This window comes from Pristis pectinata, chromosome 16 (genome assembly GCF_009764475.1).
Source record: "Pristis pectinata isolate sPriPec2 chromosome 16, sPriPec2.1.pri, whole genome shotgun sequence".
NCBI lineage: Eukaryota > Metazoa > Chordata > Chondrichthyes > Rhinopristiformes > Pristidae > Pristis > Pristis pectinata.
Genome location: NC_067420.1, coordinates 33,785,191 through 33,803,276, shown reverse-complemented (window position 1 = coordinate 33,803,276; position 18,086 = coordinate 33,785,191). Strand labels below are relative to the sequence as shown.

Genomic DNA, 18,086 nt, shown 5'->3' with positions numbered 1-18,086 from the left:
TTTGAACTTTATTCTAAGTGGAAATACCAAAGTCTCAGTTAACATTCTAACTACCAGAAGACAAATAAATATCACTGCATCTGGAATATGAAAGGCCTGAAATTTTTATGCTGGAGAGGTGGTGGGATTTGAGTGAAATTGCTTGGGGAAAGTTTTGATGTTAAAGAAATATGTCTGGCAACATTATAGTATTATTAATTTAGGCATATTCTTAAAATGGTCATTTATTAGTTGGGACCCATTTAAATCTCACTCCTGGGACAGTGATACCATTGTTTTTAAGATAACTGTGAACTACTACTGCCTTGATGTGGTGATCTTTATCCGACACAAATAGTCAAATATCTGATAGTGACTGGGTACGACTAATGAGATTAGGATTGTAACAGCAGTGAAAGATCTGGTATTACTCAAATCTAAAAGTTTCTTCTGGATTTAACAATGTTGTTTATGATTTAACTGTGACACAATGTTTTTAAATGTTAAGGCTTTTAAGTGGGAATATTACCATCTGTAGAGGATAGCATCTATTTTTCTAGAACACAGCTCAGTAAATGTGTCATTATTGTTAAAGTGACAATGCATTTTGTATAACTTTTTCTTTCCGTTTATGAAGGTACATGAATCCAGGGGTATAAGACTGCTGTGGAAATTAGATGTTCAGACTACTGTAGGAAAGTTTACCACTTAAAAAAAAGAAAACGCTAAGAAGATTAGACTTTTTCAAAAAATCTAATGACTAGTAATACAGTCTTGGATGGTGTTGCTAATTGTATAAATGACCTGTCTTTTGGTTTGTGGTGCTGCTAAATCCCATAATTGACTTGCAACGTTGCATCTCTCCCTCTTTCCCCACTTCCCCAACTCTTCCCCCCACCCACCATCCTCCCAACAAAGTATATGTTCTTCTGCTGTTGAATAAAGGTAGAATCTTATAGGCGATCATTTGCTGACTTTTCATTAGTGTAGATATTTGGTTACCAACATAAGACCTGTATTGTTTTCTGTAGCATGTTTTATGGAGAGTACACTAAAGTCAGCCTTCTGTATTTTGTGAAAATGTTCAGGTTAAAAGAAAAATATAAAATTCTGTGATAAAAGAAAGCAGTTTACAACTTGCACTAGGCAGAAATGAAGCAGCAGAAACTTTTGTTCTGTCTTCAATTAAAATAAAACACAGTCAACTGATCATTGTATTCTACTAAACACAATCCAAAAGAGTGCCATTATTAATTAAATCTGCTCCACTTCTATCCCCGGTAGTGTATTCTAAACCTAACCAATTGCTGTGTAAAATAGTGTTTTCCTTGTGTCACTTTTGGTTATTGTGCAATCACCTTTATCCTGTCTCCCCTGGCTCTTGATCTCTTCACCAATAGAAACACTTCCTATCTATTTAAACTGTCCCCTTCATGATTTTAGATACCTATATCAGGTTTCCTTACAACCTCCCCTGTCCTAGGGATACCAGCCCCAGCTTCTTCATTATGGCCTCATAACAAAAGTCCCTCATCCATGGAATCATTTTGGTAAATCTTTTTGCAGCTTCTCAAACATTCATATTTTCCCTAGAGTGAACAGGACACAATATTCTAGTTGTGGTCAGATTCTTTGCTTTTGTGTTCTATGCCTCTGTTTATAAAGCCCAGGATCCTCAAGGCTTTTTTCAACAACTTTCTCAACCTGCACTGTCCCTTTCATAAAATCATGCATGTACATCACTGTATCTGTACCCCTTTTAGAATCATGCTATCTAGTTTATATGTCATCTGTCTATCGTTGTTACCAAATCAAATAGTTCCCATTTTTTCAGCATTAAATTTTATCTGCCACCTCTCCTTCCTTTCCAACGACTGTTGATTTCCCCATGAATTGTGCTGCTATCCTCCTCATGGTTCACTATGCTTCCAAGTTTTGTGTCAATTGAAAATTTTGCCCTGCACACTCAAGTCCAAATCATTGTAGGTGTTAAGAAAAAGCAGTAGACTTAGTACCAACCTCTGCAGAACTGCACTATGTGCTTCCTTCTTTTTCATTATTACTAAATATGATTTTATTAACTGAAAGCAATACTGGATAATTTTGGGTGTACAAGATTTTACAAGTATAATTTACAATTTTGTAATGTATGATATGATCAACCACTTATTATTTTGAATGAAAGCCTGAGTAGCAAGTAAAACATTTATGGATGCAGGAATAGGATAGTCAACCACTGGAGGTTTGTTCTACCATTCAATTAGATCATGGCTGGTCGGTATCTTAATTTCATTTACTTTCCTTTATTCCATAACCTACAAATACTCCTATAAATATCTATCCGTATCAGTTTTAAAATTTTGAATTGACCCCCAACTCCCTAGCTTTTTGGGAGAGAGAATCCATTATCTTTTGTGTGAAAGACTGCTTCTGAATTATCCTTGACTATTTGGCTCTATTTTTAATGTAATGCCCAATTTCTAGACTGTTCCATCAGATGAAATGGTATCTATTTGGCTCGATTCTTTTAATCATCTGAATCAATTAAATCCTTCTTACTTGTGTTTTGTTTGCTTACTTTGAATATCTCAGTGCTTGCTTTACTTATTTGTATTTTTCTGTCCTGTATTTCATCTTCATGTTGTTCCCTTTCCTCTCATTAATGTTGTTGGGTTACTATTATCAGTATTTAGTGTTCTAGATATAACTCTGTCACTTTGATAAACAAATTTTCTATCTTTCCCTTAATGTGTCATGGGATGTGAGAACTTATGAAATGATAGCTAGGGAAGCATTTACCAGGGAGTAGAATCTTCGACAAAGGAGTAACTCCTTGAGAGTTAAGCATATTCTACAGTGTTCTTACCAGACCATAAATGCTTAATGAGGAAGGAAAGTATGGGTTAATAGTTATTGTTTAAGGCTTACTTTTTACAGTGTTATAATAGGTTCAGTAGCTCCTTTTTCAATTTTCTCGTTGTTATGAAAGCATCGTTGGATAATGCTAAGGGAGCACATCCGTGTCTTCTAGAGTAGCCAAGGTAGCAAACAGAAACTGTTCTGAGTTCAGTTGTTCGAGGAAACTGTATGTGGTTAATACATCTAACCATTGGCATCAACTTGTTTCACAATAGATCAGGAGTCATTTTGAAGCTTTCTTGTATTCACAATGTGCAAGAACGGCCTAGCTGAGGGCACAAAGAAGGAAGAGAAGTAAATTGGGAGCTTCTGCCCTGCTATATCATTCGTTGCATTAATTAATCATGTTCCATAGTTCTGGGTCCATACTTCTGGACTTACAGAATGCCTGATACCAACTCCATAACTTTATTAAGAAATTCAACATTTTCAGACGCTCGAGTCTCCATTTCAGGCTTGACTCAACTAGAATGGCTGCAGATATTTATTAGAGGCAAGGTGTTTGTAAATTCATATGTACATAGCTAGCTTACAAGATAAAGTACTTTATATTGAAAGGTTGGCTGAAATTCAGGCAGTAAATCTGTCACATGCTGCAGCACTTATTTCCCACACATGATTACATTTTCCCTCCCAGTTATTGATATAATTTGTGGGAATGTCTGGAAATAGTTTTGTCATAGGCTTTTAGTTGATGAAAAATTGATTGAAGACTAAGATAGTGAAGCAGCATTAAAATTAATGTAAAGTCTAATGGAAAATCATGATGCTATTGTATTGTTTTAAAACGAGTATAGCAGAATGAAAATGAAGAATGGTTGCATGTTCTTGCTACTTTGGAAGTTAACAAAATTTTGATATGTTTATGAATAATAAAAGTTATATAAATATACTAAACGGAGGAGGTGTATTAGGAAATGTCCTTATGGATTCCCCTTAAAGAAAAAGTTAATCATAAATTAGATTCAAAAGTACATTGATTTGCAGAATTAATTAAATTTGGATTTTTGATGCAGTTGAACCTCCTGTTCACCACAGCTTCCCATTTGTTCTAAATTTCAGGAGGAGTTCCCTACCATTTGCCATTTTCAATTAAAGCACAAATCAATCAATTGACAATAGCTTATCTTTAAAAATCTGGCTTGTGACACTATGTTCTTAACTCTTTACCTTACCTTGTGTTCCATTTTATCAACTCTTTCTGATTTTATACCTTTCTTTCTACCCAGTATCAAGAGCATCAAAGTTCTTGCTTCCTGACATGTTAGAGGATGGCAGTGGGCTATTTGGTTTGCAGTCAGTAGGTGATGAGTTCCTGAGCAGGATTTGCTGCAATTAGCATCCCTTATTTTGCACAATTTGGAGTTTTTCTCCTGGGATGTGCATCTATGTACACAAGACATTGTGTGGTGAAGATTCATTTATCATTAAAGGTTATCCAAGCCATGCCTCTGTTCTGAGCGGTGAGATTTTATGAACATAATTCTTTACTTGAATCGGCAAATCAACAAACTAACCTGACGTCAGACATGGAATGCAGTTCTCTGGAAGAAAAGTAATCCAGTCATTTTACTGAAGTAAATTTAGTGTCAAAATCTAAGGACTTTTAGAATGAGAGGATAGGAGCAATTAGTCTCTAATTAAGAAGCAAGCTCATTCTTAAACCAAATCATAAAATGCCAGTGAATAAAAATTTTGGACTTGCCAACACTAACAATCGTTTTATTTGATGAGATAGTTAATGTTCTACTGGAAGAAAAGAGTAACTGCGGAAGGTATGTTAAGAAATGTCCCCAAGGACCCTTCTTAAAGGACAGAGCTTTGTACCTTATGGAAGTTCTGTGAAGATAGTAAATTATGATGATGGCCATAAAATAATTTATGAAGTTGTATTACTCTTTGTTTTGATGGTTTTGGGTAGCTTATGAATGATTCACTGTGTTGCTTCATTGAGGCAAAATACTGGCAAACAATAGATGCTGCATTTTATTTTTGTCAAGTGCTAGCTTTAAAGTCTGAATCATATTAAGAATATTAGGCATTGTATGCCTGTTGTTTGTGTGTGTGTATTCAGTGGCAACATTTTTTTATATTTATTTTCAAGATTTGGGCATTGCAGCAAGGCTAGCATTTATTGCTCATTCCTGATTGCTCTTGAGAAGATGCTGGTGAGCTGCCTTCTTAAACTACTGCAGTCCTTTTGGAAAAGATACTACCATAGTGCTTTAGGGCAGGGGTTTCCAGGATTTAGTCCCAGTGACAATGAAGGACCAGTGATAAATATTCAAGTCAGAGTGAAGGGAACTTGGAAGCACTGGTGTTCCCATTGCAGACTCTGCCATTTGCTTTAGTGGGGAGTTTGAGAGGTGCTGTCAGAGTAGCTTGGGTGAGTAACTGCAGTGCATTTTGTAGATGATTTACATGGTAACCTCTGTGCGCCAGTGGTGGATGGAATGAATGTTAAGTGTGGTGATGGTGGCTACTTTATTTAGGATAGTGTCAAGCTTCTTGGAGCTGTTATCACTGCACTCATCCAAGCTAGTGGAGGGTATTCCATCACACTCTGAATTTGTGAATGTTGATGGTGGAAAGGCATTGATGTGTCGGGAAGTGAGTCACCCGACACCTGACTTGCTCTTAAATCTGTGGTATTTCTATGATTGGTCCAGTTGAGTTTTGTCACTGGGATGTCCAGGGTATTGATGGTGGTGGACTGAATGATGGTGATCCCATTGAATGTCAATGTCTCCCTTGTTGGTGATGGTTGTTGCCTGACACTTTTGTGGCACAAATGTTATTTGCTGCTTATCAGCTCCAGGTTTTGCTGTCTGCAGGCAGGAGCTGCACCATTTGCTGAAGAGTTGCAAATGGGATTGAATATTGCGCAGTCATAATCGATGAAGCACCTGAAGATGATCCTGAGAAACTCTTGCAATGATGTCTTGGGGCTGGGAATGATTGACGTCAAGCAACACAACCACCTTCCTTTGAGCAAGGTGCGACTACTAGGTTCCATTGGAGTATTTTCTCTTTGATGCCCTTTGATTTCAGTTTTACCAGGGTGGCTTGAAACCACATTCAATGTAGTGCCTTGATATCAAGGGCTGTTATTGTCACCACATCCCTAGATTTATGTACTTTGGTCCACATGGGCCAAGGCTCTGATGAGGTCAGGAGCCGAGTGGTCCAGGCAGAACTCAAACTCGACATGAGTGAACAGGTGCCAGTTGATAGCACTGTTGGCAATGGCTTCCATCGCTTTGCCAATGATTGAGAGAAGATTGATTGGGTGGTAATTAGCCAGATTGGGCATGCTACTTTTTTTGGACAGGATATATCTGGACAATTTTCCACATTGTCAGATTCTACTATTGCAACTGTACTGGAATAGATTGGTTGGAGGAGTAGTGAGTTCTGGAGCACAGGTGTCACTACTGTAACTGGGTTGTCTGATTCCTTAGTGTTTACTGTATCAAGTGTTGTTAGCCATTTCTTGTATCACATGGAGTGACTTGAATTGACTAGAAACTGGCTTCTGTGATGTTGGGGATCTCAACAGGTGAGGTGTATCATCTATTTGGCACTTCTGGCTCAGCATGGTGTGATTACTTCAGCCCTTTCTTTTGCACTCACATACTGGGCCCTACGACCATCGACTATGGGGATTTCCTTGGAGTTGCCCCCTGCCATTAGCTGTTTAATTGACAACCACCATTCACAACTAGATGTGGTAGGACTGTAGAATTACATTGTGAGACTGTTTAGTTCTGCCTTTTGCTTGCCATTTTTGTTGTTTAGCGAGTAAGTGATCATAAGAATATAAGAAAACGGGAGCAGGAGTAGGACACAGCCCCTCAATCCTACCACCGTTCAATATGATTATGACTGATCTGCCCCAGGCCGCCTCCTCTTCTGTGCCAGCTGCCCACAGACTATGTCCCTGATCTTACAAAATTTTTATCTATTTCCTCTGTAAGGAGCCACAATGATCTAGTTCCCACACCCTTCCTGTGTAAAGAATTCCAGACATTCACCATGATTAGTGAGAAGGTCCTATGCACCTCAGTTTTAAATAACCACCCCTTATTCTTGTAACTATCTCCACTCATTCAAAATTCAGAATCAGAATAAGCAGGATAAGGTTTATTCTCACTGTCCTGTATGACATGAAATTTGTTGTTTTGCAGCAGTGGTACATACAGTGCAAAGACTTAAAATTACAATAAATTACAAAATAAATAAATAGTGCAAAAAACAAAGGCACCTGCTACTCTTACTATTCCTACTACTGGAACCTGGTCCTGCATTGTTGCCTCACTAGGCTGGCATCTATTTTTTAAGTGTGCTTGCTTCTGCACCCGGCAAGCATTTCAACACAGCTCATTGAACCAAGGTCGATCCCTTCGCTTGATAGTAATGGCAAGGTAAGGAATATGCTAAACCATAAGGTTACAGGAGAAACAAAGGACTGCAAATGCTGGAATCTAGATGAAAAACATGATGCTGGAGGAACTCAGCAGGCCAGGCAGCACCCATGGAGAAAAGCAGGCGGTCGACATTTCGGGTCGGCACCCTTCTTCAGGACTGAAGATAGGAAAAGGGGAAGCCCAATATATAGGAGGGAAAAGCAGAGCAGTGATAGGTGGACAAAAGAGGGGAGGTGGGGTGGGCACAAGGTGGTGATAGGTAGATGCAGGTAAGAGATGGTGATAGGAAGGAGAAGAGGAGAGCAGATCCTCCGGGGGATGGGACAAAGGTAAGGAGAGGAAAAAAAGCGAGTTAGAAAAAAGAGAAAGAGGCTAGGTAAGGGAAGGAAAGAAAAGAAGAGGCATGGTTGGGGGTGGGTGCGGGGATTACCTATAGTGGGAGAATTCAGTATTCATGCCATTAGGCTGCAAGGTTCCAAGATGGAAAATGAGCTGTTGTTCCTCCAGTTTGCACTTGGAATTCTCCTGGCAGTGGAGGAGGCCAAGGACTGACATATCTGTGATAGTGTGGGAAGGGGAGTTAAAGTGACTGGCAACGGGGAGATGCAGATCACGGTTATGGATGGAGCCCGGATGTTCTGCGAAACGGTCACCTAGTCTATGTTTTGTCTTGACAACGTAGAGGAGGCCACACTTGGAGCACCGAATGCAGTAGATGATGTTAAGGGAGGTGCAGGTGAATCTCTGTCTCACCTGAAAGGACTGTTTAGGTCCCTGGATGGAGGTGGTGTAGGGGCAGGTGTTGCACCTATGGAGGCGGAAGTGGAAAGTTTCCGGGGTGGGAGTGGGATGTGGGGGGCGGCGGGGTGGGGGAGGATTGAACTAGGGAGTTGCGGAGAGAGCAGTCCCTGCGAAAGGCAGAAAGGGGTGGGGAGGGGAAGATGTACTTGATAGTGGGGGTCCTGTTGGAGATGGTGGAAGTGGCAGAGAATGATGTGCTGGATACGTAGGCTGGTAGGATGAAATGTGAGGACAAGGGGGACTCTATCCCTCTTGGGTCTGGGAGGGGTGGGTGTGAGAGCAGAGGTGCAGGAAGTGGCAGAGATACAGGTGCAAGCTCTCTCGACCACAGTAAGGGGGAAGCCACTGTTAGCAAAGAAGTTGGACATCTCGGATGTTCTGGAGTGGAAAGCTTCATCATGGGAGCAGAGGCAGAGAAATTGAGAAAAAGGGATAGCGTCCTTGCTAGGGACGGGGTGGGAGGAGCTGTAATCAAGATAGCTGTGGGCATCAGTGGGTTTGTAGAAGATGTCAGTGGATAAGGAATCTCCTGAGATGGAGATGAAAAGATCCCTTGGAGAGAGAGGTGTCAGAGATAGTCCAAGTGAATTGGAGAGCAGGGTGAAAATTTATGGCGAAATTTATGAAACTTTCGAGTTCTGCACAGGTACAAGAGGTGGCACCAATGCAGTTGTCAATACAGCGGAGAAAGAGTTGAGGAATGGGGTCAGAGTAGGCTTCGAACAGAGATTTCAATGTAGCCTACGAAGAGGCAGGCATAGCTGGATCCATGCAAGTGCCCATAGCTACGCCCTTGGTCTGTAAAAAGTGAGAGGAATCAAAAGTAAAGTTATTAAGGGTGACGACAAGTTCAGCCAGGTGGAGGAGAGTATTGGTGGAAGGGGACTGGTTCTGTCTCTGGTCAAGAAAGAAGTGGTGGACGGTGAGGCCATCATGATGAGGAATAGAGGGGTATAGGGACTGGACGTCCATGGTGAAGATGAGGTTGTGGGTTGTGCGTGCCGGAGAACTTAAAGCTATGAAGGAGTTGGAGAGCGTGTGATGTGTCATGGATGTAGGTGGGAAGGGATTGGACCAGGAGGGACAGGATAGTGTTCAGTATGAGGATACGAATTCAGTGGGGCAAGAGCACGTGGAGACAATATGTCTGCTGGGACAGTCCATCTTGTGGATTTTGGGGAGGAGATAGAAGTGGGCAGTACTAGGTTGCGGGACTACCACGTTGGTAGCTGTTGGGGGGAGATGTCCTGAGGTGATGAGGTAAGTGCTGCTACTGTTAGTCCACAGTGTATCATGGGTGCCTAATTTTGAACTGCCAGTTGTGTAACTGTTCATGTCATTTGAGGAGTTTTACACCAAGAAATTGCTGAAGAGAATGAAAGTTCCACCAATGTGAGGAGACAAATTTCCTGATGGGCTCTCAGGCACTTAGAAATGTGTATAGAATTGCATGCAGGTTAAGCCAGTTTTCAACAGTATGGCACTTTTCTTAGAGTTCTGTGAAAAAATTACTAGCCCAAGTATTCAATACGAGACTGCCATCTGAGTCACATTTAGAAACACTCTGAAGGTAGCTGAAGTCTACTAATGATGATTTCTTGAGTTATAAATTAATGACTTGCATTGATCCTGTCTTTGAAGACCTTCTGTAAAAAGCCTTGCAGATGTAATTCTGTGTAATTTGGTTCTGATGATGGGTCCTAGACTTGAAATGTTAACTATTTCTCTTTCCACAGATGCTGCCTGACTTGCTGAGTGTTTCCAGCATTTTCTGTTTTTATTTTAAATTTTCAGCATTTCTCAGATTCTTGGTTTTCATTTATTATTATAGATTTTAATTATTAGATATGACTAGGCCATACTTGAGTAATGAAACTACACACGAGTTTATTGTTATTGTTTACTGAAAAGATTTGCATTGAATGTATTTCTCCTTAATTTTTAAAATTATCCATATTCTTCCATTTCTTAGATATCAACAGATGCTGCACAGAAATTTGGTTTACTTGGCAACAATAGCAGATTCTAATCAAAACATGCAATCATTGCTACCTGCTGTAAGTAATACACCATTGGTTCCATGATTGGGTTGTAGCAAAACCAATAAAAATAAATTGTGAATGAGATTTCTTGATTTTTTTTGATTAATTCCTCTCCCTTCAACTCACTACAGTTGTGATATGTAAATATTAATTAAAATGATGTTATCAGATGTACTAGTATATGGCATGGAGTTGTGTATATGTAATTTCACTTATAACCCTTTGCTAAGTCTATCAACTCTTAATTAACTTATTGTGCCTTGGAAAATAGCAACATTTGATGTTCAATCATTATTATATCCCCATGCTGATCTGTTGAACCTTTTTTTTTGAAATTCCCATGTGCTGTGGATCTTTTGCATTTTTGGAAGGGCTTGTAATGAACTGGTTGTATGTTAATATTTATATCAAGCATTGGAAATCAACTTGCATTAAGCAATAATTTCTGTTGTCTATATTGTTAGGTAATATCTATGTTGCATTTATTTTTAAATGTTTGAATAGATTTTTCACAAGCTTCATAGCCAGAATTAGCAAACCTCTGGTAAAGGGGTAAATTATTTTCAAATTACTTCTTAGTCTGACTAAATCTTAAAGATTTAGTATGACCAAAAGAGGGATATAATCAACTAACCAGATTTCAAATCTGCAGTAAGAACTCATAGTTATTAAACCTATAAATTGTTTTCTGTAGACAAAAGCAAATTTAAGTTTTAAAACATTAAAGATACCTTTCTTTAAAAAAACATAGGCAATGATTTAAGGAAGAAAGAGTTTGCATTTATAGAGCACATTTCAGCCAGTGAAGGACTTCAAACATGTAGTCACTGTTATGTAGAAAATGGACCAAATTCCTGCAACTATCAGAATCAGGTTTATTATCACTGACATGTTGTGAAATGTGTTGTTTTGTGGCAGCAGTACAGTGCAAGACATAAAGACTTAAAATTTACTGTAAGTTACAAAAATAAACAAATAGTGCAGAAGAGAAATAACAAAGCAGTGTTCATGGACTGTTCAGAAATCTGATGGCAGAGGGGAAGAAGCTGTTCCTGAAATGTTGAGTGTGGGTCTTCAGACTCCTGTACCTCCTCCCCAATGGTTGTAACATGAAGAGGGCATGTCCCGGGTGGCCTCGATGGGGGCGGAGGGTTGTGTCTGTGATAGAGCTGGCTGAGTCTACAACCCTCTGCAGCCTCTTTTGATCCTGCACATCAGAATTAATGACCAAATCATCTGTTTTTAGATCGTGATTGAGGAATAAAGTTAGATAGGAATAAAGCCAGTTAGCTGGAGAACTCCTGCCTAGGAATGCTGAGGTGATATCAGCATCCACCTGAGAAGGTGGGCAATTCGTCACTTCAGGATTCTCTTAATGATGGATGTCAGATTCCTTTAACCTATTGTTTTGATGGAAACTGCAAATATTTTGCTTTCTGCACTAGATATTCATTTGAACTCTGATTGGAAGCAATAAATGGAAAATCCCAGAACATGTTATATTGTGTTGTAAGTAATAGAAGCTGTCTGGGATGACATGGCAAGCCATTTTATGAAGGACCTATGCCACATCTTCCAATGAAAACCTCTCAATTCAGTGAGTTAACAACAGCTAATTATTGGTGTAAAAATTCATCTTTGATTTCATACACTGGACATAGAATAAATTAGTGCCTGTATGTTGTACTATGCTTCAAAAGTTCAGTTCAATTGGAGACAATGGAGCTGAATTTTAGAAGCCAACATTTCATGCTTGTAACGTATACAACCAAGGATGAATATCTACACTAACATAATAAGTCTCTTAGCTGTCATCTCCACTCTACAACTTAATGGTTTCCATGTGCAAAAGATTCCTGATTTTATGAATAATACAGTACCCTGCGTAACCCAACTTTTTTTTAGATAATTTAACCTTGCTATATATTCCTTTTGATGATTTGAGCACCTGACCATTCAATTATTTCAGCAAACAATGTAGGTAGAATAATCAGAAATGGATTTGGTGCATGTGACTGATAATCAGATTCAGGATTAATTTTTCATATTTATCAGAACTAACTGATTTATAAATGTGAAATAATACAGAGCTCCTAAATTAATGTGTAAAAAAGTCACATTTTTCCCTTGACTTTCCATTCCTCAGAGAATCTGAGTCAATTTTCAGTTCTTAGTGTTCTTTCCTTCTAGCCAAAGAGGGCCACAGAACACTTGCATCTGGCACTTGCAAACATGATTTGAAATGATGGTAAAAGCTGCTATATAGCTGTAAGGTGTTACCAGTGCTTTAGTAGAACTTGATAAAGTTGGTCTTAATCTTTGATACAATACTACACATGTGGATAGGCGTATACTTGTTTTTAATGTAAGAATAATAAAGAAGTACTAGATGCATTCTCCATGCATCTCGGCAAATGAAGCAATAAATGGAGTTTATATACATTTGGGCAAAGACAATATGAGGAGAAGTGATTTAAGGCAGTATCTCTCACTTCATCCCAAGTTTTCATTTTTGACATGAAGTTGCTAACTTTTAATGTAGTGGGGCTTGGTCTTTGTGTGAAACACTAGGCAATCAGCATCAAGCTGTTTGATAATTGGGTGAGGTGGATATGGCAGGTGTACTTATGTTGAACTTGACTTATTTACTTGTACTTCTCAACAGGATTATTAAATTGCCAAAGGAAAGGGAGCCTTGGACTTGTTCTTGTCTAGCCTGTGGCACTGAAGCCAGTTTGTTTCCATCTTGTTAGTGTCATATCTGAGATTAAGTGGGGGTTGGGTTATCAAACCAAACATATTTCTGGTCTACATGAGTTTTACACTAGCATGTTTACCAATTACTCTGTTGGTTACTAATGGAGCAAGATTGAATATTGATCCTCCAAAGTGCTATTGAACACACAATCAGCCACTGACATTTCAGCACAGTAAATGAGGGAATGCAACATACCTTTTTCAAGATCCAATGACACTTCACAAAGAAACACCTGTGTGCCAAGTAACATTACTCTTTCAGTCAGGCATCACCAACAACAAACTATCTACTCATTGATTTGTTTCCTGTATGCAAAAATTGCTCCACACAATTTAGCTACAGATTTTGCCTACATAATAACCATAACCACACTTCAGAAAATAAATTCATTCATTATAGAATGTTTTGGGATGTCTTGAGAGTTATATAAATGCAAATGTATTTGTTATCTCTACATGAATGTAATATTTTTTCCTCTAGAATCTCCTTAGTGGAAGTAGTATCATAACTACTTCTAAAATAAAATAATTCCTGTGATGATCTTATAAGTATCTGAAAATTACTTTGAAAAATAATTTGAATTTTTTGACATTTTCTATAAATATTAGGAAATGTTTTCATGTATTTTAAAATGCAATTGTTAATTCTTTTTCTGTATTCCTACCATTTCCTTTTTCTTAGCCACCTTCCCAAAACCTGTCTATGGGACCAGGAGGAATGAATCTGTCTGGATCAAATCAAGCTTTGCATTCACAGAATGTTCCTAATGACACTATGGGGGGAGGGATTCCGCCTTCCCCACTAATGCAAAGCCAGATGAGCAATGGTAGGTTCTAACAATGTTGCTTATTTACAGTTTGTAGCAATATTAAGATATTGGGATCTACCAAACCATAGGGCTAAAAATAGTAAAATTCAGATTTGCTTAATGATGACATGAAGAGTTAACAGAAAATGATTTCCTGTAACAACAACAACAACAACACCCTGTTATGCTAAAGGTTTGAAGTTAACATCCCAATCCAGAGTATGAGTAATAAAATCTTTCCATTGTTTGAACCTTTGAAGGCCTTTTCTATGCCTTTCTTTTGCTTTAGATATAAATTCAGTAATGGAAAAAATGCAGATGCTCACTGCAGTGCTAAATGAAAGTGGTCTACACAACCCACCCATATAAACGATGACTGACATCTCTGTCCTTTATGAAATCTTTAATCTACCATATATGACATCTTGGTTATTTGTTGAGAAGCCTGATTTATCTAATAATATTGGTGCACCTTCCATGTCTTACTTGCAGAAGATTGGAAGGTGGAATGGTACATTGTAGGGTATTAATTGATCATTTTTCAAAAAGTGGATTCGCCATGGTATTGCTCACAATAAAGCATAGTTAATCTTTCTCCTGCTTCTAACATCCCCTCTGTGTTTGTGAATCACTTTTGTATTTTTCCCCTAACATTTTGCTTTCATTTTTTTCTCTCTATTAAATTTTATCTCTTTCTCCTCTATACTTATCTATAAATGACCTTTTTCCTTCCTCTTTCTCATCACTGGGAAATATAGGCTGTCATTGGAGGAGAAATCTAATGAAAGCGGTAAGTAGGTTTTGGAGATAGGGACTCGGTCAGGGTGATGGATATTGGTACCACAAGAGTATGCTGTAAAAAGAGCTGTGAAGTTGTTATCAGTCCATTATCGTTATGTGACTCACTAATTGCAGATACACTTCCTAGTACCAACTTTCTTCCTTCCATCAACCACATCACTAGGCTATTTTAGCAGAAGACTTGAAAAATGCAGCCAACATATCGGTAAAAAAATTGAAGCCTCCTGATAGTCATGGTATCCATGGAGATAATCCATTGATTAAATTTTCCTCCTTCATGGGTGGGATGGGATAGGGTGGGGGTTCCTTTCTGAGGGTGGCATTGCTGTTTTCAATAAAACATCCAAAATTCTGGTTGATTTTGGACCAAACAAATGATGTTCATAGGACATTCAATATTAAAAGTATCAACAGGTGGAGTCTATCATTGCTGTGCCTGTTTATGCTTATTAAGTGGCTCTATCAGTGGTCCTTTAAGGACCTGCTGTTGTGGGTCTGAACACATTTTGTCCTTTTCTGCTCTCATCTACTTGAACTTAGATGTTTAGCTTAAGAAATTTGGCATGGGCTTGGGTCCATATGCTCTTCTATAATGCGATGTAGCTAGAGTGTCTTGCCACAGTTTACCTTAATTTTATTTTGGGGTACTAGTTGAGTCTAGGTCTGAGTTGCTGTTGTGGACATTTTCTTGATTTTGATTAGCACTCATTTGGCCTCTGAAGACTTCGCTATGTTTGTTGTTTATCAACTTCACAAGGCAACTGGAATAGTTGGAAGACTTTTACTTTTACCCATTGGCTTAGACTTTAACTGAGTCCGAGACATATACCGCAGAACTGGATGATTCCAGAGGTGATTGGAACAAATTATTGTGATTGAGTTTGGTTCTATTTTTTTCTTAGGTCCTACTCATGTTTCAGTGCAACAGTCAGGACCAGCCACAATACCAAGTTCTTCAATGAATATGCCTGTAAGTAACCATGGAACACCAGGTGGTTATAGTCATTCTGTGCCCTCTTCACAAGGGATGCAGATGCAGGGTCAAAGTCAGTCGCTGGCAAACTATGGATCCCGGACAAACATGAGCATGCAAACCAGTCAAGGTAAACATTTAAAAATCGCCATGTCACATATTTAGTGGATAGCTTTGCGTTTGGTAATTTTTGCTCTTTGGGGTTGAATGTGTTATATTTCTCTGGATTTATTTGGGTGTTTAATTCGTCCTTGAACAGAATGCCGAAAGAAAAGCAGGGCTAGCAATTCAATCGTGAGTTGTTCAGCATTACGTGATTGAAAAGTCTTTGTACCCAGCCTATGAATGTTGGCCAGGGACTCCCTGGAATGATTCACTTTTTTGCACTTGATGCAATTTCTGTGTCAGCCACAAACAGGATGATGTCATTCCCCATGTAATACTTCTTTAGAGAATTGTGGTAGGGCCAATGCACGACAAGGCTCTCTGGGGAGTGACCATTATTAGGCATTCCCAGAAAAGCCAGGTTTTAACACTGCATCGCTGGATTGGGACTCAAGTAAAGTAATTCCCTTATTTGGCTCTAAGCTTTGGACACCCCAATATGGCACCGAGACCCCATCCCCAATGTGCCAATGACTAGACCATTCAATCTGCAAGTTGTCCTGGTATTTCAGGTCCACAGGTAGAGGCCTGGAACTATACCACATCCCTGGCCATTTACCTGATTACCTTCCCTGATCCTAGACACTGATAATCTTCGAAGACTCGTATTCCAGGTCCTGATCTCTTTTGAAGACCTTCTTCCAACCCTCGTTCTCTTTCCCTACCCCATTTTCCATAATCCCACTGAATTCCCAATCATTTACCTCCTCTGAATCAATCCTTGGTCACTGTTTGTTGGCCCTTCCTTTCCTCCACCCCAGAACACCCAACCAGTGCCACTAATTTTAAACATTTTTCTAATGTTACAGTAGTACTTGAGAAGCTGGATAATCAATTTTCTAACATTTTTCTTTTCCTTATGAAATCTGTCATGTGGCAGGCTCAGATTTGTTTGAGTTGTAAGTATACTTTTCAATATTTTGAATGTTGAGACCAGCCTCATATCATTGAACAATGAAGAAAGGCTGCTTATTTTGTTTTTCATACTCAAGACTGAAAACAAAAGCTTTAAGTCTAAGCCAATTTTGGCCTGGTATCTATAGGAGGCATTCAAAACTGTAGCTGTGTTCTTATTGGAGGGCTGCTTTTTTTCCACACTTCCGTCCATATACCTATATTTGAGAACTAAATGGTGAAGTGCTTACTATTTTTTCCATTTCAAGGGGAGTCCCTGTCAAACAGTTGCTGTTTTTTCTTTGAGGTGACTGTAATTGGGAACTAAGTGGAAAGCCACTCTACCTTTCATTCTGAGACAAGTGCTTGAAATCTTTTACAGATATGGTTTTGGTTGGTGCTTCTTGAAAACTGCGAACCTACTTTGGATTGTTTGAGAACAGTAATGAATGTGATCTGAACCTGTACTAAAGCAACTGTTACTGTAGAATTTTCTGGCAATGCCCTTTTATAGGTATAATAATGAAATGGCATTAGGCTATTGTAGGTGGTATGGGGAAGTGAATAAAAAAAAGCTGCTCTTGAGAATGTTCTGATGATTGCAGGATAGAAAGTAGCACTGTTTGACAAGGGAATATGAAAGAGTATGAAATATACTGCATTTCAGACCTGGGAGAGTTCTCTTGTGGAAGGTCACAGCGATAAGAGTAGAATGAGGTAGAGGGTGGAGTTGTAGAGGCAGATCAGCATTATAGATTTGATCAATCAGGCCATTAATAACAATAGGGTTTAGTGTGGAAGAGAGCTGTGGCATTTGGATTACTGAGAATTTATGAAGGTCAGGAGGCTAGGAAGGAGGGTAGGACCTGGAATTTTCATGCAAAGAAACACATGGAATTGTAGGAGTGAACATGAAAGTGCAAGACTTGTTCTGAGATTCTGGAGAAGTGAAATTTAGAAATTTGGAGGGAATGGAAGATGTGCTTTTTGACAAGAGACTGATAATTCATTTAAAAGGAAGAAGGAAAATGAATGAAAAAAATAATTGTCAATGAGCATTGGGAAGGTGAAAGGTTGATGAAGATCAGGAGGTCTGGTAGACAAGATAAGCTTAATAGATAATAGTCTTTCACTTCAAAGACCTCTGGTACTCTACAAGAACATGGGGATTGATGTATTTTGCAATGGGCATGTGCTGATAGCACAAATGGCTCTAAATTGGATATATTTGCACTGAATTGGTAACTTTCCCATTGGATAGCTTGTACAGTAGGGTGGTGTTGCCACCCATGAGTAAGGGAGCTTGTGTTAGATTATTATTCAAGCACATTATTGAGGGAAAATAGCAGGAGTTGTACCTGCTTTACCTGAAGAGTGTGTCCAAAATGACAAGTATCTCATTTAATAGTGCCTTGATCTTGAAAACCAAGCTACCTGAATACACATCTCTTGGTCACTTTGCTGTCCGTGATATGAGAAGACAGTGGCTGTTGGTGTGGTCAAGTCAGTTATTAAGAAA

General features: G+C 38.9%; 1 protein-coding gene across 1 annotated transcript in view; it reads left to right on the top strand.

The window, feature by feature from the left end:
* LOC127579075 (calcium-responsive transactivator-like) overlaps nucleotides 1–18,086 on the top strand; it is a 62,216-nt gene that overhangs the window by 3,182 nt on the left and 40,948 nt on the right. The window contains 3 exon segments of the mRNA XM_052031709.1: nucleotides 10,099–10,183; nucleotides 13,608–13,752; nucleotides 15,438–15,638. Coding sequence (XP_051887669.1) covers nucleotides 10,099–10,183; nucleotides 13,608–13,752; nucleotides 15,438–15,638 — 431 coding nt within the window.